Source organism: Juglans regia, chromosome 13 (assembly GCF_001411555.2).
Source record: "Juglans regia cultivar Chandler chromosome 13, Walnut 2.0, whole genome shotgun sequence".
Lineage (NCBI taxonomy): Eukaryota > Viridiplantae > Streptophyta > Magnoliopsida > Fagales > Juglandaceae > Juglans > Juglans regia.
In genome coordinates, this window is record NC_049913.1 from 11,917,147 (window position 1) to 11,943,176 (window position 26,030).

The 26,030-nt window shown below is 36.5% G+C and overlaps 1 protein-coding gene and 1 pseudogene across 1 annotated transcript; one reads left to right on the forward strand and one right to left on the reverse strand.

The window, feature by feature from the left end:
* Positions 1 to 335: 335 nt before the first annotated feature.
* On the forward strand, positions 336 to 983 carry LOC108988765 (annotated as a pseudogene).
* A 4,434-nt stretch (positions 984 to 5,417) lies between these two features.
* On the reverse strand, positions 5,418 to 15,941 carry LOC108988797 (beta-1,3-galactosyltransferase GALT1-like). The gene is made up of 8 exons (XM_018962160.2): positions 15,662 to 15,941; positions 9,761 to 10,884; positions 9,068 to 9,303; positions 8,656 to 8,937; positions 8,113 to 8,241; positions 7,863 to 8,042; positions 6,136 to 6,243; positions 5,418 to 5,996 (listed from the first exon to the last, which is right to left on the reverse strand). The coding sequence occupies exons 2-8, from the start codon at positions 10,566 to 10,568 to the stop codon at positions 5,787 to 5,789; spliced, it is 1,953 nt and encodes a 650-aa protein (XP_018817705.1). The 5' UTR covers positions 10,569 to 10,884; positions 15,662 to 15,941; the 3' UTR covers positions 5,418 to 5,786.
* Positions 15,942 to 26,030: the final 10,089 nt, after the last annotated feature.

The window sequence follows — 26,030 nt, forward strand, 5'->3', positions numbered from 1 at the left end:
TTTCCTTACTGGTATTCTTGCTATATTCAACCATTATTTCCTTTGATGTAAACGACTTTATAACCTGTGGAACTTGTTGGACGTTTTTATGCAATTTGTTATCAATAAAATCTTGGTCTTCTCAATACCGTGAATTGAGTAAAAGTCCCTCTGCACCGTGAGCAGAGGATCTTGGTGCAATTGTCTATCAAACCCTTAAAACTATATAAAAATAAATAAATAAAAGGATCCCGCAAGAACATTTTACAATCACTCTCTTCCACAATTCCAAATTCCTTTGCAATCTTCATTGTCTTTTCTTCACTCTGCTATTCATAAAACTCGTTAATGGAGCAATGGAACCCAACCCTGAAGGCATTGGAATCAAAATCTATACTATTACTCCACCAGAAGAACCTACCCAAATCCCTTCCTCCCCACAGGCAGCTCCTCAAGTTGGGAAGAAAAGGCGAGCAGTTGCCAAGGGAGTGCAGAAAATCATATCCAAAACTCCAATGCTCGTTAACTTTTTTCCAATCGGAACCCTTCTCACGTTTGAGATGGTCCTCCCCTCCGTTTTTGGCAATGGCCTGTGCACGCCTATTAGCACCCAAATGATCAATGCCCTTCTGGGCCTCTACACCCTCTCTTGCTTCTTATTTCACTTTACTGATAGTTTTCGAGGTCCTGATGGGAAAGTCTACTACAGGATCGTGACCCCAAAAGGTTTGGCGGTGTTCAAGGCTAGGCTTGGCATCGAAGTTCCAAAGGACGATAAGTATAGAGTTGGGTGATCAGATTTCGTTCATGTAATCATGTTGGTGTTGGTTTTCGGGGAGATTGCTTTCTCGGACCATTGAGTCACAGATTATTTTTTTCCTGGGCATGCTAAGGATATGTATGAAGTTATGGAGGGTTTCCCTCTAAAGGTTGGGATTATCTGCAGTGCCCTTTTCTTGGTGTTTCCTAATACTCGATTTGGCATCAACTGCATGGCTTCCTGATTCTTATTACTAGGTTTGATCTACTGTGATGGATATTGTTTGTGATCCCTTATTTGTTTTTGTTCTGGATCCTTAGTTCTTATGTATATGTGTTTGTGTATCAACTTTTGTAGACTCCACAGTATTAGCAAATCAGGATTTGTGTAATCTTTTTGTTTTTCTTTTGTTACTCATATTCGAAACATTGCAATCTCTTGTACTAATGAAACTATTTTGGTGTTTTTTCTTTTTTCCAAATATGGGAAGAGTAATTTGTATTTAACTTAAAATTGTTCTACGACTCTGTCCCACATTTGTGGCATATCGCAAGAAGGAAGCACATAGTGGGGAGTCGAGACTCAGGAGTACTCAGGACTAGTGGTTCTCCTTGTAGTACCGCAAGGAAATCATATGATTAAGATATGTTTGGATACAGAAATAGTTTCATTTCATTTCATTTCATCTCATTATTACAACTTTTCTAAATTCCTATATAAAATATAATAAATAATTCAACATTTTCAAATCCTAAAATAATAATAATATTAAAAAATAATATTTTAACAATATTTTATTCAACTTTCATCTAAAACTATCTCATCTCATCTCAATATTCAAACAAAGCCTAAGAAACGCTTTTTGATAAAATTATAACGAGAAATAGTTTTTCGAAAAAAGTATAGAACACCTTTTATTTCCCAAAATTAAATTGCTAATGCTCCCAAATTAATATACTTGAAAACACCTTTTATCTCACCATGGTTTCAAGAAAACACCTTTTTATCTCACCATGGTTTCACACACACACACACATCAATGATTTTATATACAACTGTGAAATGCGTAAACGCCACGTAATCGCTTTGAAAAAGAGTGAGGTCCACTATTAAAAAATTAATTTTTTTCATGAGGATCTCATATTTTATTCATTTTTTTTAAAGCGATTACGGGGTGGTTATACAATTTACAGTTACAAATATATTTTCTCATATATATTTGTTTCGGAAAATGATACTAACCTCCATGATTTTGCCTCTTCAAAGTTATCGTTCGGGTATTCTAATTTATTTTTTTTAATAGTTAAGGAAATGATTATTAGTGAAGTAGTATATTTTTATTTTTTAAATGTTTAAAAATATTTAAAAAATGTTTGAAAGAAAAATGGAACTTGCCTTTTATACTACAGGATCATTTTACATGTGAGAATTACTTCGTCTCACAAAAGTGTTACAAGTGTGTTTTTAAATGATAAAGATACACCCCAACTATATTACAACTCAACTACTACTACATATTAAAATATTAATATTTTTTATTTTAATTCAAAATTATTGTACTTGCAGCAATTCAAAATAAATAAAATAATCATTTTTTTTACTTAGTTGTAAACAAATTGTAGTATAGTTATTCTTCTATATATATATACACACACTAGTAGTAGAGAAACATTCAAGGGACGTTGCCTAGTTGAGAGAAAATATATATCAACTATATATATTGCAAAATAAAATAATGCACATATCAATCATAGCATATTATTATACACGCATCTAATATACTAGTATACATAACGAGATAAAATAAGCTGACTGTATATCTCAACTAAACATCTAAAAATAAGATCATATATGTATCAACAATAGTAATATACATCCTAAAGAAGTTTGAGACATGAATATAAAACAAAGCAATATACATGTTTAATATTAATTGTAGTTTGATTGAAGTTTCCAAAATGAAGTCATATAGACAATATATATGAGAGGGTAAATCAGGTAGTAAATAAGCTAATCAACATGTTTTGTATTTTTCTACAGAATCAATTGAGAGGATATTGTATTTTTTGTGGCGTTATTGTTTGAGTTGATCTATGTCTGAATCAAGTTAAATTATCCACTCTTTTTGTAAAGTTTCTTTGGCGATATTTTCCAAGAATGGGAGATGCTCCTGGATGATATGAGTTTGGTATTTATATGTTGTTATTAAATAAATAAAAAATCTAAATGTACAAAATTGAAGGTTCAAAAGATTTTAAATAAAAAAAAACATTGCATGAAAAAAAAATTGTATTTTGTCACAAATCTGAAAATCACACAACCCAAAAAAAAATCTTCAACACAGTCGATCTATTTCTCCACAAATTTGTAAATCACACAACTAAAAAAAAGCTATAACCTAGTTGATCTATTTCTCCACAAATCTGTAAATAACACAACCAAAAAACGTTACAACCCAGTTGATAAAAAAAATTGACGAAATGAAAAGAAAAAAATACACACGTCAAACAACGAAAAAAAATCTATTTTTTCACTAATCTACAAATAACGAAGAATAAAAAAAGAAAATTCACAACATACAAACCCACAACATACAAAAGAAAAAATTCTATTTTTTCACAGATCTGCAAACCACAACAACAAAAAAAAGCTTTATCCCAATCGATCAACAAAAGTTGAAGACGACAAATCTGAAAATTAGAACATCGTCATCAAAGAAGGAAAAAAAAACGAGCTTGGATTTACCACAACATGAAAACGAAAAAGAAAAAAATCCACAACATGAAAACCTAGAACATGCAAATAAAGAAAAAAAAATATATTTTTACACATCTGCAAATCGGAAGAGAGAAAGCCAACAAACGAAAACAAAAAATAAAAAATCCACAACATGCAAACATAGAAAAACCATTACATGCAAAGAAAAAAAAACTCATCTATTTTGTTCAGAAATATGGAGACCAAAAACCAATCTAGAATCCTCAAACCAAGTTCAACGGCATGAAAAAAAATCCAACGCTGCACAAAACAAACCTGAAGAGAGAAGATGCAGAGACAAGAGAAGATGAAGAGAGAAATGAGTTTGGTTTTGGAGAAAGAAGATGCGGAGGAAAGAGAATATGCAGACTAAAGAGAAGAGAAAGAGAAAAAAAAATAAAGCTGACCATCAGCCGAGCCTCTAACGCACCTGTACCAAAAGACCAAAATGCCCTCACTTAAACGGACACAAAAGAAGAAAACAAAAGAATAGAAAAGACACAACACGCCAAACATGGACTACACACACGCAGGATGACAAAAATATTATTCACAACTATCCACACTTATTATTATAGAATAGATATATCATTTTCCATTTTCAAATGTTGATGTGTCATTTACTAGCATATTGTAGTTTTTTTGTTTATTTGTCTGTTTTATTTTCTGAATTATATTTTGGTTTGGTTTTATGATAGAGAAAAGGCAACCCAAAAAAAATGTGAAACTCATTCTAAAAGGCTGGGTCATGGATAGGGCTGCAAACTAACAGAATAGCTCATGAATAGTTCAAACTTGGCTCGTGTACATTTGGTTCAAACTCGACTCGTGTATACTCGATTCGAATTCAGTTCATTTAATAAATGATATGTTCGTAAACATTAATATGTGTTTGAATATTAAACGAGCAAAACTTGTATAAACTTGGCTCAACTCGGTTTAAGCTCGTGAATAAAACTCGTATAAACTCAACAGAACTCATTTGAACTGGTTTTGAATCTTGTAATATGTGTTATATATGTATGTATTATACTTATTAGATGTTATTTATATTTTATATACTTAAGAATATAGTAATTACTTATTTATAATTTACGTTATTTTATATATTTAGTATGTTCCCAAAATGTGTATAGGATAATTTGTATAATAATATATCATCCAACTTGAACTTTTGATTTATTATATTATCTAAATATATTAAATAGTTAAGTTTATTACATTTATCTTATGTATTATTATTTTTAATTATAACCATAAGTTAATTTACTTTTATAAGAAGTTAGCATAAGAATTTTTTAATAGTTAATTTACTTTTATAAGAAGTTAGCATAGAATTTTTTAATCAAAACCTTTTGTCTGAATAGTTAAATGGTTAGTGAATTTTTTGGTAAATTTATTTATTTTTATTAATCAAAAGATAAGATTCATAATTTAAAAAGAAATTAAGTTCGAGTTGTAGCTCGAGCTCGAGTTGTTTGCTTATTGTTAATTAAGCTCGAATCAAATTCAAACAATATTAATGATTAACAAGCCGAATTCGAACAAGGATATTCGACGAGTAAACATGCTAATCAAGAACAAGGACCTTATTCGAATTCAACTGGACTCGTCTAGTCATGGATGCTAGGCGAGTTAGCGATTTGAGACCCCGTAAACCCCTTCCAAAATTTAGAGATCATTTCGGATAAAACGTGTCTATCGGCACCTAGAATACAGACAACTTCTTTTAAGGCTGACACAGTTTTCAAGCCCAGTGAAAACTCTAGGGCTCCGACGTTGCAGATTTTTACTAAAACCGTTTCCAGGCTCTTTGCTGATGAACCAGTTAACTCTCTTTGGTTGATTCAAATCATTCTGGTTCTATTACTCATCTCATGGATTTGTCAGGCAGGCTGGCAAAACTAATTGCACAAGCATGTCCCTATATGAAATGAGATACAATGATTGAAAAAGGAGAGAACTGTGCGTGGATTCGTACAAAAATGGGATCAACATTACATAGTAGTACATCTGATCCTAAAACCGAGTGGACTCTGTACAAGGCGCGCTCTCTCTCTCTCTACACATAATAAAGACACTCTGGTTCATGCGAAATGCGCCTCTCTACAAACTCTAGACTTTTTAAGTATTTCTAGTTTACAGCCATGGTAACGCCCCTCTCCTACCCTCCCCACCCCCCAAATCAAAAAATGGATAAATATTTTTCTTCTATCTTACCCTCCGTGGATCTGTTGAATCTCCATAAAATCTCTCTACGGCTATTGTCTCTGGCATCAACTTATGATGCTCATGGATCACCACAGCACCTAGCACCATTTCCTTCCTGAATTTTTTGCCACAAACAGAGCATCTCCCTGGGACCTTGGTAATGCGCCACAACATAACCATCTTTGCACCCCTCGTTATGGATCCTCTCTTCATTCTCATACCGAACTTTCAAAATGTCCTTCACCTCTGAAATCCAGATGCCCATTGCCACATCCTCTAGCTTAAACATCTGTGACGTCACATTCGTTTTGATCAGATTGTGAACAAATGTTAAAATTACATGTCACGTAAACAACTGGCGAGTCCAGTTTTAACAAACTCCCTGCTTGAAAAAGGTGCTGCAAAATGGTAGATTATCTTTACCATACCTTTAAATTTCTGTTTTGGTATCTCCAATAGATTTCTTTTGCAATGTCATGTGACACCACATAACCAGGACCGTGCGCCCAAGCAGGATACCTCTCTCCAGGCCATTCCTTCAGAAGTGTAGACAATGGAAATAGACAGAAATGAGAAGCAAGAGGCTGACATCCAAACAATGTATATACTTCTAAAATCCCAAGTAAATTAAACTTAATCCCTATTTGTAAGCCTTTTAAAATAAAGGCCAGCCAAGAGAAATCTGATTATTTAGTAAAGTTGGTAAATAATTGCAGAGATATATGATTGGTAAATTCTTCACATCAAGGAATAGGAGTTATGACACTAACTCGCTCACAAAAGATATAGAATAATGCTTCTTGCAACCGGCCTGTGCAACCGCCGGGGAGTCTCCACGCCATTAAATGAAATGCTGTGTTTCATTTTACATTGCAGTAGGCAGGGAGAAGAAAATCTAACTCTCACACGGGCGGGATTTCATGTTTAATGAAACGGTGTGTTTCATTTAAAGTCAAAACACACCGTTTCATTCCTCCTGCGAATTGCAACCAGGCATTCTCCGGTCTCCCCTCCCTTCTCGAACAACCCTTCTCCTTTGAAGTGGATCTTCCTTCCTGCAGGCATTCTCCTTTCTCCCTTCCCTTCTCATCTTCCTTCCCATGCCTTTGCTCTTTTGCATTCATTGACAATTGGAATTCGACATAGAAGGGGACGATGTGTTGTCATCGATGTTAATGATGAAGCCTTGGCCCATAAATTCATTGCACCAATTGAGCGTGATCAAGAGCTGCTTTTGGGTCAAGAGTTTGGCTTTGTATATACATATCACTGCATTTGGAAATGAAGGAATCATCTTTGTTGAGAGATTAGGCTGGTTTGAAGGGCCTGAGCAATACAAATTGGACACCTTAACGGCATGTTCGCTGTAACAAGATGCTATACTCCTCATCGTGGAGCAAGTCACAGAAAGGAAATGAATGGGAGATAAAAAGAGGAGACTTAGAACGTATTTTTGGAGAGAGAGAGAGAGAGATGGAGATGGGTGACTCTTCCTTGTCTTAGTTGTCTATAACAGAAGAAGATGAAAAGATTGAAGGTGACAAAAGATGGGTTGCTTCCACTCTGTTGTCTTTTCCATGGTCTTCTTCCTTTCCTTCGAAATGGGTTTTGGCATGGCTTCAGCACCACCTTTCCGTCGAAATGCCCTCACTCGAACAAAGTTCTTTTTCCCAGATGATTGAAATGCCTACAGTGTAAATTCTCTGTGCAATCTGTGCGAAATGCTTTCACTCAAATATGAAACTTTTCTCAAATCTTCTTCCCGAGGTTCTACTTCTTCTCAGATGTTTACAGTCCGATGGATTATCTTCTTCCTGAGGCTCTACTTTTCTCAAATTTCTCTCTCTGTTTTTTTTTTTTTTTAAGTTTTTCTGACAGATGCTGATGTGGTAGTCAGCTGGTTGCACACGCCGGTTCTACGTAGCAGTTTTGAAAGATATATAATGCTAATTGTTCCCCTCCCCCCTAACCAAGTGAGCAAGAGCTTACATGGTACTGATGCTCTTACTTTTTCTTTATTACCTATGTGCTTATAATAAGAAAAATTCTAGAATGCCAAGAAGTTCTGCACACCCAGCAAGATCAAATAGCAAAGATGAAACCACCAGAAGTAAATTACTAAAGCAAACATGAGCTTTTCAGACTTAAGATTTACCTCGGGACTGATATACCACTTGCTTTCAGGATTGCGATGTGGCCGGGAATCCGAGTTTATGAGCCCATAAAGCAACCCTTTAGTCACATTGATCCTATCTAGAGAAGCCAGCACTTCATCTACACGTACGAACGCATCATCATCTGTCTTCATGACAAATTTTGCTGAAACAACCTCGGTCTGTTGAAGAGATGAGGTCAAAATGAGGTAAAAATAAGATTATCCTTTCTTAAGAAAAGACAGACTTTACCCCAAAGATGCAGATTGCTAAAGTTTTCCATGTGATGAGGCTGTAGTAGTCAACAAAAGGCATCAACTGAATGTCTCCATATGTCCGTGCCTCATCCCATAGTTCCTCATTGACTATTTGGTTTTTATGCTGCAACCCAAGTCAAACTTAACTAAATTCAGCAATAGGAAGGTTAAAAACTTATTTTTCTGTAAAAGGATCAGGAGGAAGGGAGGGAGAGAGAGAGGCAATGAGAAGCTACAATTTTCATTGCAACATGCAACAATGGCAATTTAACAGTGCCCAAGGATAGTAACAACACATTGGAATCGAGTTTGTAGACCTTTATGAGGCACCTAACTTGTTTCAGCACTAAGCATTATGAGCAACCTGTTATATGCATGGCGTTTTACCCAAATATCAAGATCTATTCATAGAAGAACCATCCTTCACATAAGAGATCATTTTTTGAAGCAAGTAATCACCAAGCTCTTTCAGGCAGAAGACTTGTCACACTGAAAATGTTGTACTGATCATGAAAGTAAGTTCAGATGTGAAGCTCACCAAACCAACAAAAAATCGCACAGCAGCTGCCCCTGACCGCACTGCAGGATACTGCATCCATGTCCTTCGAACAGCCATCCTACGCTTAAAATTGTTTGCAGTAGAGAAAACCCCAATGAAGAGATCCAATGGTCTTTGTGGAGAGAGGGGAGCTGATTTGAGTGCTTCTAAATCAACTACATGCTCAGAATCCTCTGATGTAGGTAAACCACTGGCGAGGACAGAAATTAACTTCAGGTCTCCAGAAATTCGTATTTCACTTACAAGCCATGGTTCCAATGTCTGGAAAGATAACCGACCAAGACAGCAAGTAAATTAAAAAAAACATGCATCTATCCAAATCCAAAATGCAACTGGAGCAAGTATGTAATGAAGAAAATAGGAAAGGAGAGGAGAAGAAGAAGAAGATTACTTCTCGGACAGCAAAAGATGTTATGTGCTTCCCATCAACAGTCATCTGGATCCCCTCTGATCCCACTCTAAGTGTTGCAACAAATGGATAATTTTGCTTGAAAGGGAAGTATTTTTTGGTCTTAGATCCTTCTTGCACAGTTGATGACTGTCTTGAAGTATTAGAATGCAGGCTAGCCATGAGGAGCTGGTTATCATCTTTCCCTATCATCTTGTTGCACTGATCCAGGTCATCCACTGGCATAACAAGCTAATAGAGTTTAGCATACAATGAAAAATACAAATAACGTAAAATGTTAAATATTCCTCGTGAAAGTAAAATGGAAACAAAAGGTAAAGCATTCAGATATGATTGCAGACTATAACATTCTAAGAAAAAACTACACACACAAGCATTGCTATAACTGAAGCAGAATAAAGGTATAGATTGCCATAGTGAACTGCAATCATTTTATACAGCACTATGATGAAAAGAACAGCTCTGGAGTAAAAGAAAAACAGATCAAGTCGTTATTAACAGGCTGAATTTCCCTTTGTTGCAAACAAGTTAAACAAGAAATCTAATTTTTGAAGATATAGCTATTATATCAATGGTTTTTATGAATAAAACCAATGCTAAATCAATGTTACCTATAAAAAAATATTAAATCAAAGTTGCATTCAATAAGTGGAACAATTTGACAGGTATCTGTACCTTTCTTTATTTTTTCAGGGGCAGGGGATGGACAACGCTCCTCTTCACCCCAATCATGAGCTACAGCCCAGGTGTTTTGGACAATTACAGGGTCCTCAGTTATCTTATCACCATGAAGCCTTACATTGTAATGCAAGATGATGGGTGGATCAGGCTCCCCTGGAAGTGATTCCCCGGTTAAGTCAATACGGAAATTACCAAGAAGACCATTTGGAATTCCTATGATTGTAATGGCAGAACCCTGAGTCAGGCCACAAGGAACCCTCAACTTATAACTTCTATTATCAAGCTCTGCAGCCTTCATTTTATTAAGAAAATGAGGACACTGCTTCTCTTTTGCTCTCCCATGTGAACTTTCATTTGTGTATTGGAGTCTTTGCCCTTCAACTGAATCTATAAGGCTGTTCCATGCACGTCCAGCTTCCTTGATAGCATCTAGTGCATTTGGTAAACCCTGAGCATGATTAATCAAGTGCTTCAAATGGTTCCATGTCTGCAGAGTTTTTTGCTCTTCACTGGAGATGTTCCTTTGAACAAGGAGACTTAAGACTATGGTATCAGCAGAAACAACTGTAGAAGCATTCTCTGGATTTTGAACAGCTGGTGGAGCTCCAGCATTCAGCCACTCAAGAGGATTAGTGGCATTGGGGAAGAATGGACTTGGAAAATAACTGTCCCCAATAGGATTTTTCATGACTCCATATCTCATGATCAGCAACATAAACAAAGATGCAACCAAAACACCACCCAACCATTTTTTCATTCTGCTGATCACCAATGCATCAACGGCTTTGAACCTGATTTCCATGGTAATGGAGCATAAAGAAACCTAAGGGCCACCAGTTTATGATCACAATAATGTGCATCAAGAAATAAACCGTGCTCTGAACACAAATAGGCAACAAAGAAACCTCATCATAAAATGCATAAGCATAAGGATTTTCACTTCTTAGAAGTAAATGCTTCAGATCTTTTCATTCTGTGTCTGTTGTCATCTGACACCAACTGCCAGGTACAACCATATTCTTCTGGCCTGACAATTGATTGCTCATGTTCTCTGGAGTCTATCAAATCCACTTCATAAGTTACTGATAAGGCATCTGACATGAGACACTCACACGTACCTACATTGAAAACAATCAGCCAGCAAAATATGAGTTCATGAACACAACTAAATAATCAAAGTACATATACATCTGTGCATTAAACCATGTGAAGAGTATGTTGGAGATAAGAGAGTAGTAAGTTTGGTAGAAGAGTATGTTGGAGAATTTCTGGTGGCTTGTTCTTTCAAGAATGTGGATGACGGTTTTGGGTGGGGTTTTGCTGGTGGTATGGGCCCAATGTTGATACTGATTGAAGATTTCTATGGGACGAGATCGCTGGTTTGTGTAGTTGGTGGGAGGGCCCGTGGTGCATTGGTGGTGATTTTAACATCACTCGTTTTCCGAGTGAACGGTCGGGGAATTCTCGTATTTGTCCAGCCATGGCTGATTTTTCTCATTTAATATTCGATCTGAGCTTGGTTGATTTGCCTTTGGCAGGGGGTGATTTCACTTGGTCGAACGGGAGGGCATGGTCTAGGTTGGAGATATTCCTTGTCTCTTATTCTTGGGAGGAGAATTTTCCTAACTTATGTCACAAAAGCCTACCAAGATTAAGTTTTGATCGCTTCCCTATTTTATTGGACTGGGGGTATCCATGAGGGGTGGAGATATTTTAAATTTGAGAACACGTGGTTAAAAGTTTATGGGTTTGTAGATAAGGTGAGAGCGTGGTGGTCCTCTTATCAGTTGTTGGGTACACCCAGCTTTGTATTAGCTGGTAAATTTAAAGCTTTGAAGAAAGAACTGAAGAAATGGAATGAGGAAGCTCTTGGGAACATTGCTGATTAGAAAAAGTCTCTTTTTGAGGAGCCTCTTTGTTTTGATGAAAAGGAGGCTGTTGGGGATCTTTCGGTTGATGAGAAGGAAAGGATATTTGGTGTTGCTGCTGAGTTGGAAAAAAATTACCCTTATGGAGGAAATTTCCTGGCAACAAAAGGCTCGGGCTCTGCACCAAATTCTTTCATAGAGTTTCCAACTCTCATCAAAGGAATAATACTATTGAGGTGCTTCACTCGGATGGTAGAATCCTTTTGGATCGACAGGATATCAAGAATCATATTGTTCATTTTTATGAAAAGCTCCTTACGAAGCAATATTCTTGGTGACCTAAGGTTGATGGGCTGCATTTTGTTTTGATTGACCAGACTAGTGCAGTTTGGTTTGAGAGAATGTTTGAAGAAGAGGAAGTGCTTAACGTGATAAGAGGAATGGACAAAGATAAAGCACGGGGACCAGATGGCTTTTCCATGGCATTTTTTCAGGCTTGTTGGGACATCATTAGGGAGGACGTTATGACGGGCTTTCTTGAATTTCACTCTTTATGAAATTTGAGAAAAGTCTAAATGCTATGTTCATTGTGCTTATACCTAAACAAGTTGAGTCGTGGCGGTGAAGGATTTTCATCCCATCAGTCTTGTCAATGGTGTGTACAAGATCATCTCGAAGGTGCTTGCTAACCGGTTGAGTGTGGTCATGAGGAAGATCAACACGAAGTCCCAAAACGCCTTTGTAAAGGGAAGGCAAATGCTTGATTTTGTTCTCATTGCTAATGAATGCTTGGAAAGTAGAATAAGAAGTGGCGTTCTAGGCATTCTTTGAAAACTGGATATGGAGAAGGCTTTCGACCACGTAAATAGGGACTTTTTGGTATATATTCTTGGCAGGTATGGTTTTGGAGATAGGTGGTGCAAGTGGATTAGGCAGTGCATTTCTATTGTTAGATTTTCAGCATTGGTTAATGGCACTCCATCTAGCTTTTTTAATAGCTCCCGGGGATTGAGACAAGGGGATCCGCTGTCCTCTTTCCTTTTTGTTTTAATTATGGATGTGTTGAGCAGAATGTTGGAGGCGGCAGTGGATAGGGGTTTCATTTCGGGCTTCTCAGTGGGCAATTCCTCACATGGCTGCATTAATGTTTCTCACTTACTTTGCGGATGACACTTTAATCCTTTGTGGGCCAAATTCTGATCAGATTCGTTCTTTACGGGTTCTTTTGTTATGATTTAAAGCTGTTTTGGGCTTAAAGGTTAACTTGTCAAAGTCTGAAATCGTCCCCGTAGGATTGGTCAATAATTTAGGGGATTTGGCTGATATTTTGGGTTGTAAGGTCTCCACTTTGCCTATGAAGTATCTTGGGTTCCTTTGGGGGCACCCTTTAAATCTAAAGCAATTTGGGACGGGGTTATAGAGAAAATTGAATGTAAATTGGCTGGTTGGAAAATGATCTATTCGTCTAAAGGAGGAAAAATCACTTTAATCAAGAGTAATCTATCTAATATCCCAACCTACTTACCTTTTTTATTTCCTTTGCCTGTAGGAGTGGCTAATAGAATGGAAATGATCTTTCGTGATTTCTTGTGGGGTGGATTGGAGGATGAGAAGAAATTCCACTTGATTAAGTGGGACAAGATTTGCACTCCTTTATCTTTGGGAGGTTTGGGGATTAGAAAACTGAAAACTTTCAACAAGACACTCTTAGGGAAATTTTTTTTTTTTTTATAAGTAATCAAGAAGTTTTATTCATAATAATAGGCAAAGCCCAAGTACACAGGAAGTATACATGTGAAATACCTATCTATAACTGTACAACCATAAGAAGAAAGTCATGAACATTGAGTCCATTACAAACAATAGCCCCCACCCAAGAAAATAAAGTTTTAAAGAAAAAACGTTTAAGCTCCTCCATTGTTCTCTCTTGGTTTTCGAAACTTCTATCATTTCGCTCCCGCCAAATACACCAACACATACATATAGGGACCATTTTCCATATTGCTGCAACTTGTGTGTTTCCACGAAGGCCTCTTAGGGAAATGATTGTGGCGGCATCATTTAGAAGGGGATGCTCTTTGGAGACTTGTTATTGATGCCAAATTTGGGAGCCTATGGGGAGGGAGGTGTTTAAACGAAGTAAGAGGGGCATACAGTGTGGGAGTGTGGAAATTCATTTGTAATGGATGGGGGGAGTTCTCCATAAATTTCAGATTTGAGGTGGGTAGGGGTAACTGGATTAGATTTTGGCATGACTTATGGTATGGAGACGAGGCTTTAAAGATTGCTTTCCCTTCTCTTTTTAGAATTGTCTCGAATAAAGATGCTTCCGTGGCAAATTATAAGGACAAGTCTGCTGGTCTTATTCAATGGTCAGTTAGCTTTATTAGGGATGTCTAGGATTGGGAGGTGGGAGACATTATTGATTGTTACAGCTTGCTTTATGCTTTCAAAATAAAATCTGGAGGGGATGATAGATTACTTTGAAACTAGCTTGGTAATAAGAGATTCACGGTTAGATCTTTGTACAAGGTCTTGGCGTCTCATTCTTCTATTGATTTTTTTCCTTGGAAAAATATTTGGAGATGCAAAGTGCCTCCCTCTCAAGGTGGCCTACTTCGGTTGGTTGGCTTCTCATGGGAAAATTCTTACCATCGACAAATTGAGAAAGCGAGGTATCGTTGTAATGGACTGGTGTTTCATGTGCAAAAGGGGTGGTGAATTGGCTGATCGCCTTCTTCTACATTGTGATGTGTCGAAGGCTTTGTGGGATGAGGTTTTTGCTAATCTTGGCATTGCTTGGGTGATACCTAAGAGGGAGGTGAATCTCTTGGCTTGTTGGAATGGGATTCAAGGCAATCGTCAAATAGCGGTCGTTTGGAAGATGGTACCTCTTTGTCTTATGTGGTGTATTTGGAATGAGAGGAATGGGCGCTGTTTTGACAATAGAGAATGATCAGTGGGAGGGATTAAAGACTTCTTTTATTGAGAACTGTTACAGTCTATAGATACAAAGAGATTACACAAAGTAAACCCACAAATTGATGTGGCTTCATGGAATCCGTTAGATCTACTTTATAATAAAAGTAACTTTACAATCTGACGTATCACATCAAGTCACATCAGTTCGTAGATTTACTTTTGTGTAATCCCTTTGTGGCTAAAATATTTTCCTATTTTATTTGTGCTATATTGTTTCGGCACATTGCTGAGCCCTTCATTGGGAGTGGTTACATTCTTTTCTAACCCCTATATTATAAATAGTAAAACTTTCTATAACCAGGCGAAACCAGATAACAAGTGCAATAGTTTTTTGGTAAGATGTGATCAACTAGAGGCCCTATTATTCTAGTAGTAGTGAAATCACTCAACAGAGGAGCACGGACCACACTATTTCAACCATTTTCTAAAAGTATAATTTATAAAATTGGAAACTTGACTCGGAACAAAATTAGAGATATTATTTAATATAGTCATTTTTAATTATATTACACTTCTTTTTCTTATTCAAGACCAACTCTCTTTTAAAATGACTGAACAGCCATTCTAGTACAAGGAAACCATTGACGCAGTCACAGCTAAACGGGAAAACAGTAATAATATAAAAACTTAATTTAGTAATTCAAAAGCTCGACTATAAATGTAGTACTGATTGATTGCTGAAAAAATGGGGGATTTGAGGGAAAAAAAGAAAAAAGAAAAAGAAAGGACTGAATTAGAATTTATTTATTTATTTTATTCTTCACTGCAGTTAACAGAGGACTTCATTGCAATTTGCAACAGAAAAACTAATTCAAGTGTTAATTTTCTCTACTCTGTTTCAATTTTCTCGGCAACCAAACAAAGCTGGTGTAAACTAGAAGGAAAGAAAACTAAGGCACAAGACAGATCCGAACGCATTAAAGTTTAAAAGAAGAAAGAAGAAAGAAAAATAAGTAGAGACCAGAAAAAGCAACCGAAGAGGATAAAGGAGCAGAAACAAATGCTTGAAAGTAAAGCTGAGGAGTTGGAGAGTAAAGTTAGTTACCGGAGAAACATCGTCGGAAAATCAATGCCGGAAAGCGAGAAGCGGAGATCGGCGAGAAGAACTTGGGGCGATTATCCGAGGGAACAGCGAGAGAGAGAGAGAGTCCTATTAATGCAGGGTCGTTATTTGAAACTTAACGTCTAGGGGGAAGGGAAAGGTGGTAAAGAGACGGAAACTGCTGGTTATGGACTCTAGTCTTCCCTGTCCTTCATTTTACAACAAAACAGCGTCTGTAGAAAGTATAAATGGAACTTGCGCTTTGACCGTCTTTCCCCCTTCCCTATTTCGTTTCTTCCTGAATTTTATATACACAAATAAAATATCAAATTATCTTTTAAGGATTAGGATTTTGCGCTGCTTTTTAAGTAAATATTATTTAAATAGTAAGATTTTATTTATAAAATTTAAATATATTTTGTACACCGATTTAAAAATAAGATTTTTTTTTATAAATATTTTATTTTATTTATTAAAAAAATCAGAGATTATGATTATAAGATCTTATCAATATTTCCAGAAAGGACGCGAATGAATTGGAACAACTGCCTATCATTCATCCAATTGGACAAAATTTGTAGTCAAATTTTAATATTTTATTGAATATCTACTAATATTCAAAAGATTCACATAAATTAGAACTAAATAATGTAAATTCTAGGCCTTATTCTTTAATAAGAAATTAAAAAAAAATCCTAATCTCAATTTGAATAAAAATAAAAAATAAAAAAGTCTTGTTAAATCTTTAACGTGTGGAGTTGGGGATTGAATCATTAATTTCCGGTAGATACGGAAGAGAGAGGGCCAAAAGCTATAACAGCTGGATTTACAATCATACGACATACACCCTTTTTTATTTTTTATTTTTTATCTTTTTATGTTTTAATTTTTTTTACGGTGAAATGTAACTCTCAATTGGGTTGGTGTTAATATTAGGGGGAGGTGGTGGGGGGGACAACATGACAGTGGACCTCACGAAATACCATTTTGAAAATAGCAAAAGTACAACACATTAGATGTCGAACCTTGTGGCTCACAACAACATCAGACCTTTTGGTATTGGCAAATTGCTAACGTAATCAGGGGTTCAACGTTAAGCAATCCCAATGCCACCGACAGCCCACCTCCTTTGATGTCAAACCTTCGCTAACGACCAAACCTTTTTTTTTTTTTTTAATGCTTTAATATTACTCTTTTATTTATTTATTACCCATTTTCTTTGGCCTTTTGGTTGTAACTGTTGCTTTTAAAACTATCACCCAATTAAAATTTAATTATTTATTATTTTGCCATTTTAGTTGGTTGGCAAGTTTTGAAATTGACTTAGATTTTTGTGTAAGCTGTCTGAGGCAGCACACGAGCGTGATGATGTTTTGGTTATGGCTTAAGTGATCGAGGATGTTTTTCTCTTGTTTAAATTAAAAAGGACAACTCCTATCTATGGGTATGATATATAATATCAGGGACGGAGATTGATCATTGCCTTTTGAACGGTTTAACTTTTAACTTCTTTTGTGACGACTTATAATTCAAAAAAAGCCACTCGAACTCATACCTTTATTGATTTCATGTTTGTTTTTTTTCCTTTTCTTTTTTTTTAAGGATCATTTAGACAGTAAAATAAGATGAGATAATTTTAAATAAATTTAATAAAATATTATTATAATATTATTTTTTAATATTATTATTATTTTAAGATTTAAAAAAATAAATTATTTATTATATTTTATATAAAAATTTAAAAAAATTATAATAATGAAGTGAGGTGAGTTAAGACGAGATAATTTTTGTATCCAAACGACCGAAAACTTGAGCTATACGAATCAAAAGTCGGCAACACTTCGCCATTACAATATCTTTTATATATATATATATATATATATTATTGTCAAGTGTGGGCTTCAAATGCTTATAAAAATGTACGAAAAATAACTAATAGCTAGTCATAATAATTATCTTATTTCAAAGAGAATTTTATTCTCACTTTCATCCAATTATGATGAAGTTAAATTATCTATGATCTATCAACTTTTAAATTTTTCTACAAAAATTAATGAATATTAATCAAAGGGTGATAAAAATAAAAAAAGTGTTGATAAGATAAAATTGATAGGCTGGAGGGCCAAGTACCCCATACCCAGCACACCCGCCCGACCGCCACCTAGGACGGGCGGGGTTGCCCGCTTGCATTAGGTGAGCGGACGAGCGGGTGCCTACCCAACAATAAAGGAGGGAGGCAAACGCCGGGTTGGGCTTTGGCCCTACCGGCCTCTATATATATGTGTGTGTATCATATATGTTAAAAAAACCTCTAACTATAAATATGTAATTTTTATCTCTCTCCTCTCATTTATCTCCTTTCTCACTGTCCTCCCCCTTGTTCTCTTCTCTTCTATTTTTCTTCTTCCTTTCACGTTGCAGTGGTCATTAATTGTACTGTCTTCTCTCTTTTTTCTCTTCCTCCTCCTCTAAGCCAACTTCTCTCTTCGTTGCCATGGGTCACATCCAAGCCACAATCTATACCAATAAGACCACGACTTGGCCGTGAGTGTCTACTACCTAAGACCACAATTGCCACTATAGATCTGTAAGTTAAAGACCCATGACTGCAATCGTGGGTCTACGAGTTTTATGACTCATGGCGACGGCTATGGTCCGTGGGTCTGTGCACATATTTGAAGATATGTGAGATTTGTTGGATTTGTAACTTTGTTGACACTTTGTTTGATTTGTGCAATTTTTCTAATGTACACGCAATTTTGTTGGATTTTTTTGTGAAAAATATGTTGTTGGACATGGTAGCCGGAGAGTTGTGGTGTCAATTCGCCCGCCAACAAGCGGATGCAGACAGTCATCCCGTCCAAGCGAGAACGAAGTGCAAGATGGGTGGTTACCTGCCTTTATAGAACGGGAAGCACCTGTAAAAAAAAAATGAAAATGCAATATTCAGACAGGATGATTTTTATCCCCTTTAATAGACATTGGCCCAAGAATAATAGAGAGTATAAAAAAAAAAAGACCACTAGTCAATGGACCGGCTCGCCAATGTTAAATAGTAAAGACCTCCCCTCAAATTGACGGCTTGTCAATTTTTTTTTTGTTATTTAATGTTTAAAGAAGTGAATTTAGATTTATTTTTTATTTTTTTAAATATTAAAAAAAACCAAAATATAAAAAGCGATAAGCTTAAACGAACTAGTCTGCTGCCAGCAGACTATTCTGAACAGCAGTAGCTCAACTCAAATAGTAAACGTGGCCGATGAGAAGAAACCCAACATAAACCGTCCAGAAACTCGAGATAATAATAAAAGGAAGATTCAGCTGAAAATTTTCATCCCCATGAGACAATCACTCTGCCGAAACTCATGTTACCTTGCTAATGCAATGTTTGATGTCGTACGCGGATGACCATCTTCCTTTAAAGGGGACAAGCCAAGCTAGAATAAATAAAAAACCATAATATTATATACATATATATAATAATATTACTTTACCTTCTCATTTTATCTCTTAATTTTGACTGTTCATATATTTAATTATTTTTTACTTACGGATTAAGAAAGTAACTATTAGTATATTGATATATTTTTTTATTTTTTATAAATATTTAAACATGTTAAAACATATGAAAATAAAAAATAAAAATGATGAGTTTTGCCTAGACGACATACCCAACGATCACTCTGGATGGTAATCTAGCATATATATATATATATATAATATATATATATGGGTGTGAGCATTTAACTTGAAGATCATTGCAATCCAGCCTATTTCCTCGCTCTTTCCTTTGTCGACTTCATTTGGATATATCTTGTTGTTTGTTTATTTAACTTAAACCTTGCTTATGGCTTTTTGTTTTTAAAATTGTGAGTTTTGTTTTTAACTTCAACTTTAACCTAGCCAAGGGGAGGTATAGATATATGGTGAGTTAAGTTGAGATGATATGAGAGTTAAAAGTTGAAAAAAATATTATTAAAATATTATTTTTATTTTAAAATTTGAAAAAGTTAAATTTTTTAATTATATTTTATTTTAAATTTTAAATTTTTTTTAATGATCTCAACTCATCTCATTGTTGAGGAATAACATCACATTGCTTGTGGACAAGGTTTTGGACATATTTATAAGGAATGAACAATCATCTCTTGTAGAACCAATTTTATGAGATGAGTTAAGCCCATAAATTTTTTCATGATATTAGAAATTGCCACAACACGAATGGAGGCCCACACTGCATAGCCTGTGACAAGAACTAAGAAAAATATTGGCCTGCACGTGAGGGAGGGTGTTGAAAAATATCTCACATTATCTGTAGATAAGATATTAGATATGTTTATAAGAAATTAACAATCATCTCTTGTAGAATCGATTTTATGAGATGAGTTAGACCCATAAATTTCTTTACTTATTTAATTATTTCAACTTTTCTAAATTCTCACATAAAATATAATAAATAATTTAATTTTTTAAATTTTAAAATAATAATAATAAATAATATTTTTTTTTAATTTTTAATTCAATTCATTTCACCTAACTCCCCAAAACCTTATCTAAATGACAAGATATAAGCCGGATACTTGATAGGAGCGTACTAGGACGAGCTCATCAAGTAATCCCGCCTTCAGACTAACCAAAGTCAAAGTGAGCATTCCTCCGACAATTGACACGTGCATATTGACAAAAACAGCCATCGTTGAGGTTGGATGAGAGACAACGATGCCATAAATTAAAATATTTTTATTTGAAAAAAGATTATATTAATTATTATATCTACATAATCAATTAGGATATATAATAATTAACTTTGTTTGCAAAAAAGCTTTGCTTGGGACTGTTTGGGATTGCGACAATAATCTTACAAAGCACTTTAAGTAATTTTTAAAAAAAATTTAATAAAAAATTAAGTTATATAAATGTTACATATTAAAGTACTTTTTAATCTCAAATAAGCTAAAAAATACGTTCGAGAAAAAATATCATTTTGATGCTTTCCCTCAAACGTGATTATTCAGACAATGTGGAATATAATTTGAATTGTAAAAAAATTGTCAATGGACGAAAACATCTATACAACTTTCAAATAGTTACAATTTTTAAATTTTCAAGAATATGAACATAATCTTTAAAAAATCAAACAATTGTTATTTCTACCTCAAAAATATATTTTTAATTTGTTTCCAAACAAATGTAACATGTTTAAAAAAATGTAACTTGTTTGAAAAAATGTAACATGTTTGAAAATGTTTTAAACATATAGTTATCAAATAGTAAATAACTTTTTAATTGTATAACTTATTGTTAAAGACCCAACCATTGATTCAAAATCTTTAGGACTGTTGGATACTAATTTGGTTAAACATTTAACCCTCAGTATCATAACATTCCACTACTCTTTCGAATCTGATGTTCACGGCAGCCCACCCTATCGATACTGATCCAGTGTTAGCCTTTTCCCTTTTGGCGACTTCACTCATCTATCAGTATTCAATGACTTAACACTATGTTCATACATAGTAGGCATTTTAATCCGACCTAGAGGTTGCCTTTAGCCTCCGTGACTTGAACTCGTGACATAGTACTTGCTCTGATACCAATTGTTAAGGTTCCAATCATTGATCCAAAAGCCCTATGACTATTTGATACTAATTTAGTTAAGCATTTAACCTTTAGGATCATAACACTTATTAATTAAGCTATAAGCTAAAAGTTATAAACTCGGTATAAGCTATATTTTTCACCGCAATTCCAAACATGCACTTAGTTTATATATATTCACTACATGCAAAATATAACCCGCCACAGCATGTGTTTATTAATATATATATTTTTTTATTTTATTTTTAAATCGGTGTGTATATATCATACAATTCACATCACTTAAAGGATAAAATTTGAGTTGTAATATTCAAATTTTAAAATCTATCTTTTAAATCAAGTTATATCACAGGTAAAGAATCATGTGTTGAGTGTGGTGTAGAGGATTTAGTAGTATATATCATCTATCAAAACTTAATTCTCTCTAAAGAAGTTTCATTCTAATGATTAAAGAGGTAGGTAATTATTGTAAAAGGACGTGTCCCACCACCAGTCGTGATCACTCACCTGCAAATCGTTGAATGGGTGACACGGTGTGCTTGTGACATCTCTGATACTTAAGTCAGTAATGTGAAATAATAATTCGAGAATGCATAAAATCAGAGAGATCGAAGGTTACCTATTACTCATATATATAGGCATAAAGAATATATGATGAGCACCATAAACTGATTAACTTTGTACTGTGCTCGACCATTATAAGATTTATTCCCTCCTAATAGGTTGGTGGCTAGGTGTTCGTTAAGTCACATGACTCCTTTGAGCCCTTTATAGGATGGGCCTTGAGCTCCCAGTTTGGACCAGACCAATATTAATTCCTCCAGTTACTTCACTAATTTTTCTCGCATGCAAGCAGGGGGAATTCATAATGAAGGAATTATAAATATCTTGCTTCACTCAGTTGAGGACGCTTGTGACCCTAGACCAGCCCCCGCTAGCCCATTTATTGTTTTACTAGTCATTTACGCCTATCAAGAGGTGGAGATTTTAAACTTGGGGGAACGTGCATATATTACCCAGTAACCATCGCCATGTTCCTCATTCACTTTGCTTAGCCAGGTAATGATGATTTACATTTATTACCTTCATTTCACTACTCTTTTTTATTCTTCATCTTCTTCAGATTTCTTCATTTCTTCTTTACGTTCTTGAAACTCCATTGTCTTGACTTTTTTACCTGCGACCCCAATATTCTGCATTTTCCCTTTCCATTTGCTTCTTTGCTACCCTCATGGCCCAACAAAATACATCTCGAACTCCTGTTGTCCCGAAATCTTCTTTCGCTAAAGACGTTCCATACTTCGAAGGTTTCGAGTGGTGCTCCACCCTCACTGCCAAAGACTTGTCGAATTTACACAACACCTACGGGATCCCAGACCCCATACTCCTGGAACTCCCTCGCCACAGATGTGTCGACTAAGAAGGGTTCGCCTGTGCCCTAACCCACAGTTTGCGATTCTTTTCTGCTGTCCAATACACGACATTCTTGATCTTCTTAGGCTAGCCCCTGCGCAGCTTCATTGTCATGTGTGGCAGGTTCTTCTTTGTTCTAATATTGTGTTTCGCTTGATTTTGGAACTTTCTAGGGAAAAATACCCAGACTTAACTACCCAAGAGTTCTTAGCGTTTTATTCTTAGATAAGCTATTTGGATAACATTTGTAGCTTTCGGATTAGGAAATAGAGGTTGGTCTTTTTTGGAACCCAAACGGGGTAAAATTCCTGACGGTAAAGGCTTAATGGAGTCTTTGGAATCCCTATCTGAACGGGAACAATCCCGTGTCGACATTGTAACGCCCCGTACCCGAGGGTCCGGAGAGTTAACTCAAGTCACTAACAAACTTGTCTCTCCAAGCACTTAAAACTCCAAGGACTTCATGATTAGCACACAATTCATATATATATATTTTTTTTTTCCAAATAACCATAATAAAACTCCATAAGTTATCATTTCAAAACATAAACCAAAAGGGGTCCACAATCTCCCAATAACCTCAAAAATATATCAATACATCTTTAGGTCTCAATAGGTCCAAACAACGTAAAGTACTTCAAATACTCAAGTTAAATCCATCTACTAACAATGGTACTCTAAAGTACCCAATCCTTCCATCCATATCTAGCCAGCTTCAATTCTATCCCTGACCCCCAGCTGGGTAATCAATATCATCTGAAAATATATGAAGATAAGGGGGGTGAGTCATCAACAACTCAGTAAGCAGAGAACATATACTAGCATGTAAACATGAGCCTTTTCAGAAAGTTCAATATGCAGAAACAAAACATTTTATTTTTATATGCAGATCTCAGAAAACGTGTTATCAGAAAATCAGAGCGACTTTTCAAACATTTCATACTCAAGTCAACAATTCATATTTGAGGATCCATTTCATATTCACAAACGCTTTGGCATAACATAATTGAACATATTCATCTTGTCATATCATATCATATACCATGTTTAACCCCCGTGGTAGGGTTGTGCTATCCCCGGTGGCCAAACCAGGCAGTATCATGTGGTGAACTTCTCCTTTTTCAATCTCGGAGCCCTGAGTGTGCACACAGGAAAGAACACGTAAAAAGACCACTTTGTTTCCAAAGTGGGTGCACTCATATCATATCATGGTGGTACCAACCATATCACGTGAACAGTATCATCATATCAGAACCATATTCAGAACAGATAAGTATGCCAAAGTTTTATCATATCCATATCATATCAAAACACGTGCGAAACATATTCATATCATGACATGGTCGTCACCTGGGCGAGTGAACATGAAGACGACCTTTGGACTAAGTATCTCTTGATGCCTGCAAATATTGACCATTTCTTGGTGATGCCTGACCGGTCAAAGGTCAAAGGTCGCCTTTTCCTAAGCAAGGTCGTGGCGCCATCTCTCTCCGCCAAGACTCCCTCAAAGTCTACTCCAAAGGCTTTGAGGAAACGTTCTCACTAGCCTACTTCGGATACACCTTCTCCCGTACCAAAGAGGGGGCTGCACACACAGACGATAGCGCCTCCCTCATGTCTAACCGACCTCAAGGTACTTCTCTTTCTACCCTCCCTCAATCGCTCACCCGCACGCACGCCTTCTCCAGGTATTGATGACGTTGAGGGTTTGATGGGTCAAGCCTTTTTTGACCTAGCGACCGCGTTTGACTTTGATCTTCCCTCCCAACAATTTTACTCAGAGTCTAGCCCTACCTTTGAATTCCCTACATTCAGAGCCTCTGATTTGCCTAGGGAAGGCGATGAGGTCAACGTTGATATGGACGCCGCCTTCTCATTGAGTCTTGCCGACCAGGTGACCCTTGAGGGAAGTCAGGGTAGTGGAGATGGTGCCCTAGGCGACCATGGTGTCTAAGGCGACGAGAAGGGCGACGATGTTCTTGTTTGTGAAGAAGTAGAGGAAGAAAGTGAAGGCAAAGGTTCAACACCCCACTCATTGCCTACTACCATCTCGGAAGGAGAGACCCCTCCACTCAACCTGGGGGTTATTGGCGTCCACATTTCTATTCCCTCTCCATCTCCTTCCTCTTTTGGAGATGACGCTGGGTCTTCTCCCTTAGAGGAAGGTGTTCCTTTGGGTGGTCTCGCAAGTGAGGACATCAGTCTTGGGGAAGTTGAACTTTCTTATACCCATAATATTTTCTCAATGGGAGATTTGGTTAAGGTCCCTGAGATTGGAGTAGACTCATAGGGGGTGCCTCCTGAGGCTATCGCCCTTGGTCCTTACTATAGGTCTAAGGTGAGGTACGATGGGGAAGTACTTCCACCTTCTCTGGTCCTGCTAGAGATGAGGGCATCAACATCATGGCTAATCGGCTAATAAATTTGTTTTCTTGGGTAACTCTGACTCTACTTCTCTCATTTCTCTCTGCCATTTTTCCAAGACGATCATTTAACATTCTTGGATTTTATCTTTGTAGCATGTCAATGACTCGGTGGCATGGATAATGGCGGATCGTGCTGATTTGGAGGATGAAGTCTGCTCTAGGCGTGTCTTCTGTTTTTACGCCAAGAAAAAATTTGAGAGATGGAAATGTGAGAGGGCAAAGTTGGAGATCCTACTTGAGCAAGCGGATGGCTATGCACACTCTCTAATGGTTTTTCACCTTCGCGATGAACTCTGTCGTGCCACGGAGGTGAGGGTTCAGGACAACTTCTCATTAGGACTGTTGGAGTCAAAGCGTGATTCCACTAGAGCCCAACTTTCCCTTGCTCGGGGGGAGTTAAAGTCGGAGCAGGGTCGTGCTAGCTCTGAACTCTCTGCCCTCCAGGAGGAACTGAAGTTTGTTCACCAAGAGTGTCTAGTTCTCAGTGGCGCTGCACTGAACTGTGGGAGTAATTGGCGGCCTCAGAGGAGGGCAAGCAGCTAGTTAATCTTAACCTCTCTAAGGAGCGCGACGCTCTAGAAGAGTTGACCAAACGGCACAAGGAGTACAAAAAAGTTCACGCCGATATAGACGAACAACAGAGGAAGCTTAATGAGACGCTCATTAACAAGGATAAATGACTGAAGGAAAAGACACAGCTGGTGAAGACGTTGGAGTCTGACTAGACGGCTACGAGAGAGGAACTTGTCCGCTTCATCCTTACTTGGCGTCGGCACATGGTGTTAGGGATCGTGCTTTTGGTTATGGGTATGGGTCCACTGTGCTTTAACTTAGATCGCATTCATCGGCCAATCCTTGCACTGACTCGAGGCATTTAGATTTGGGGATGTTCAAACCTGATGCAGCGTCACGTCAATTTGTTGACGCCTTTGGTC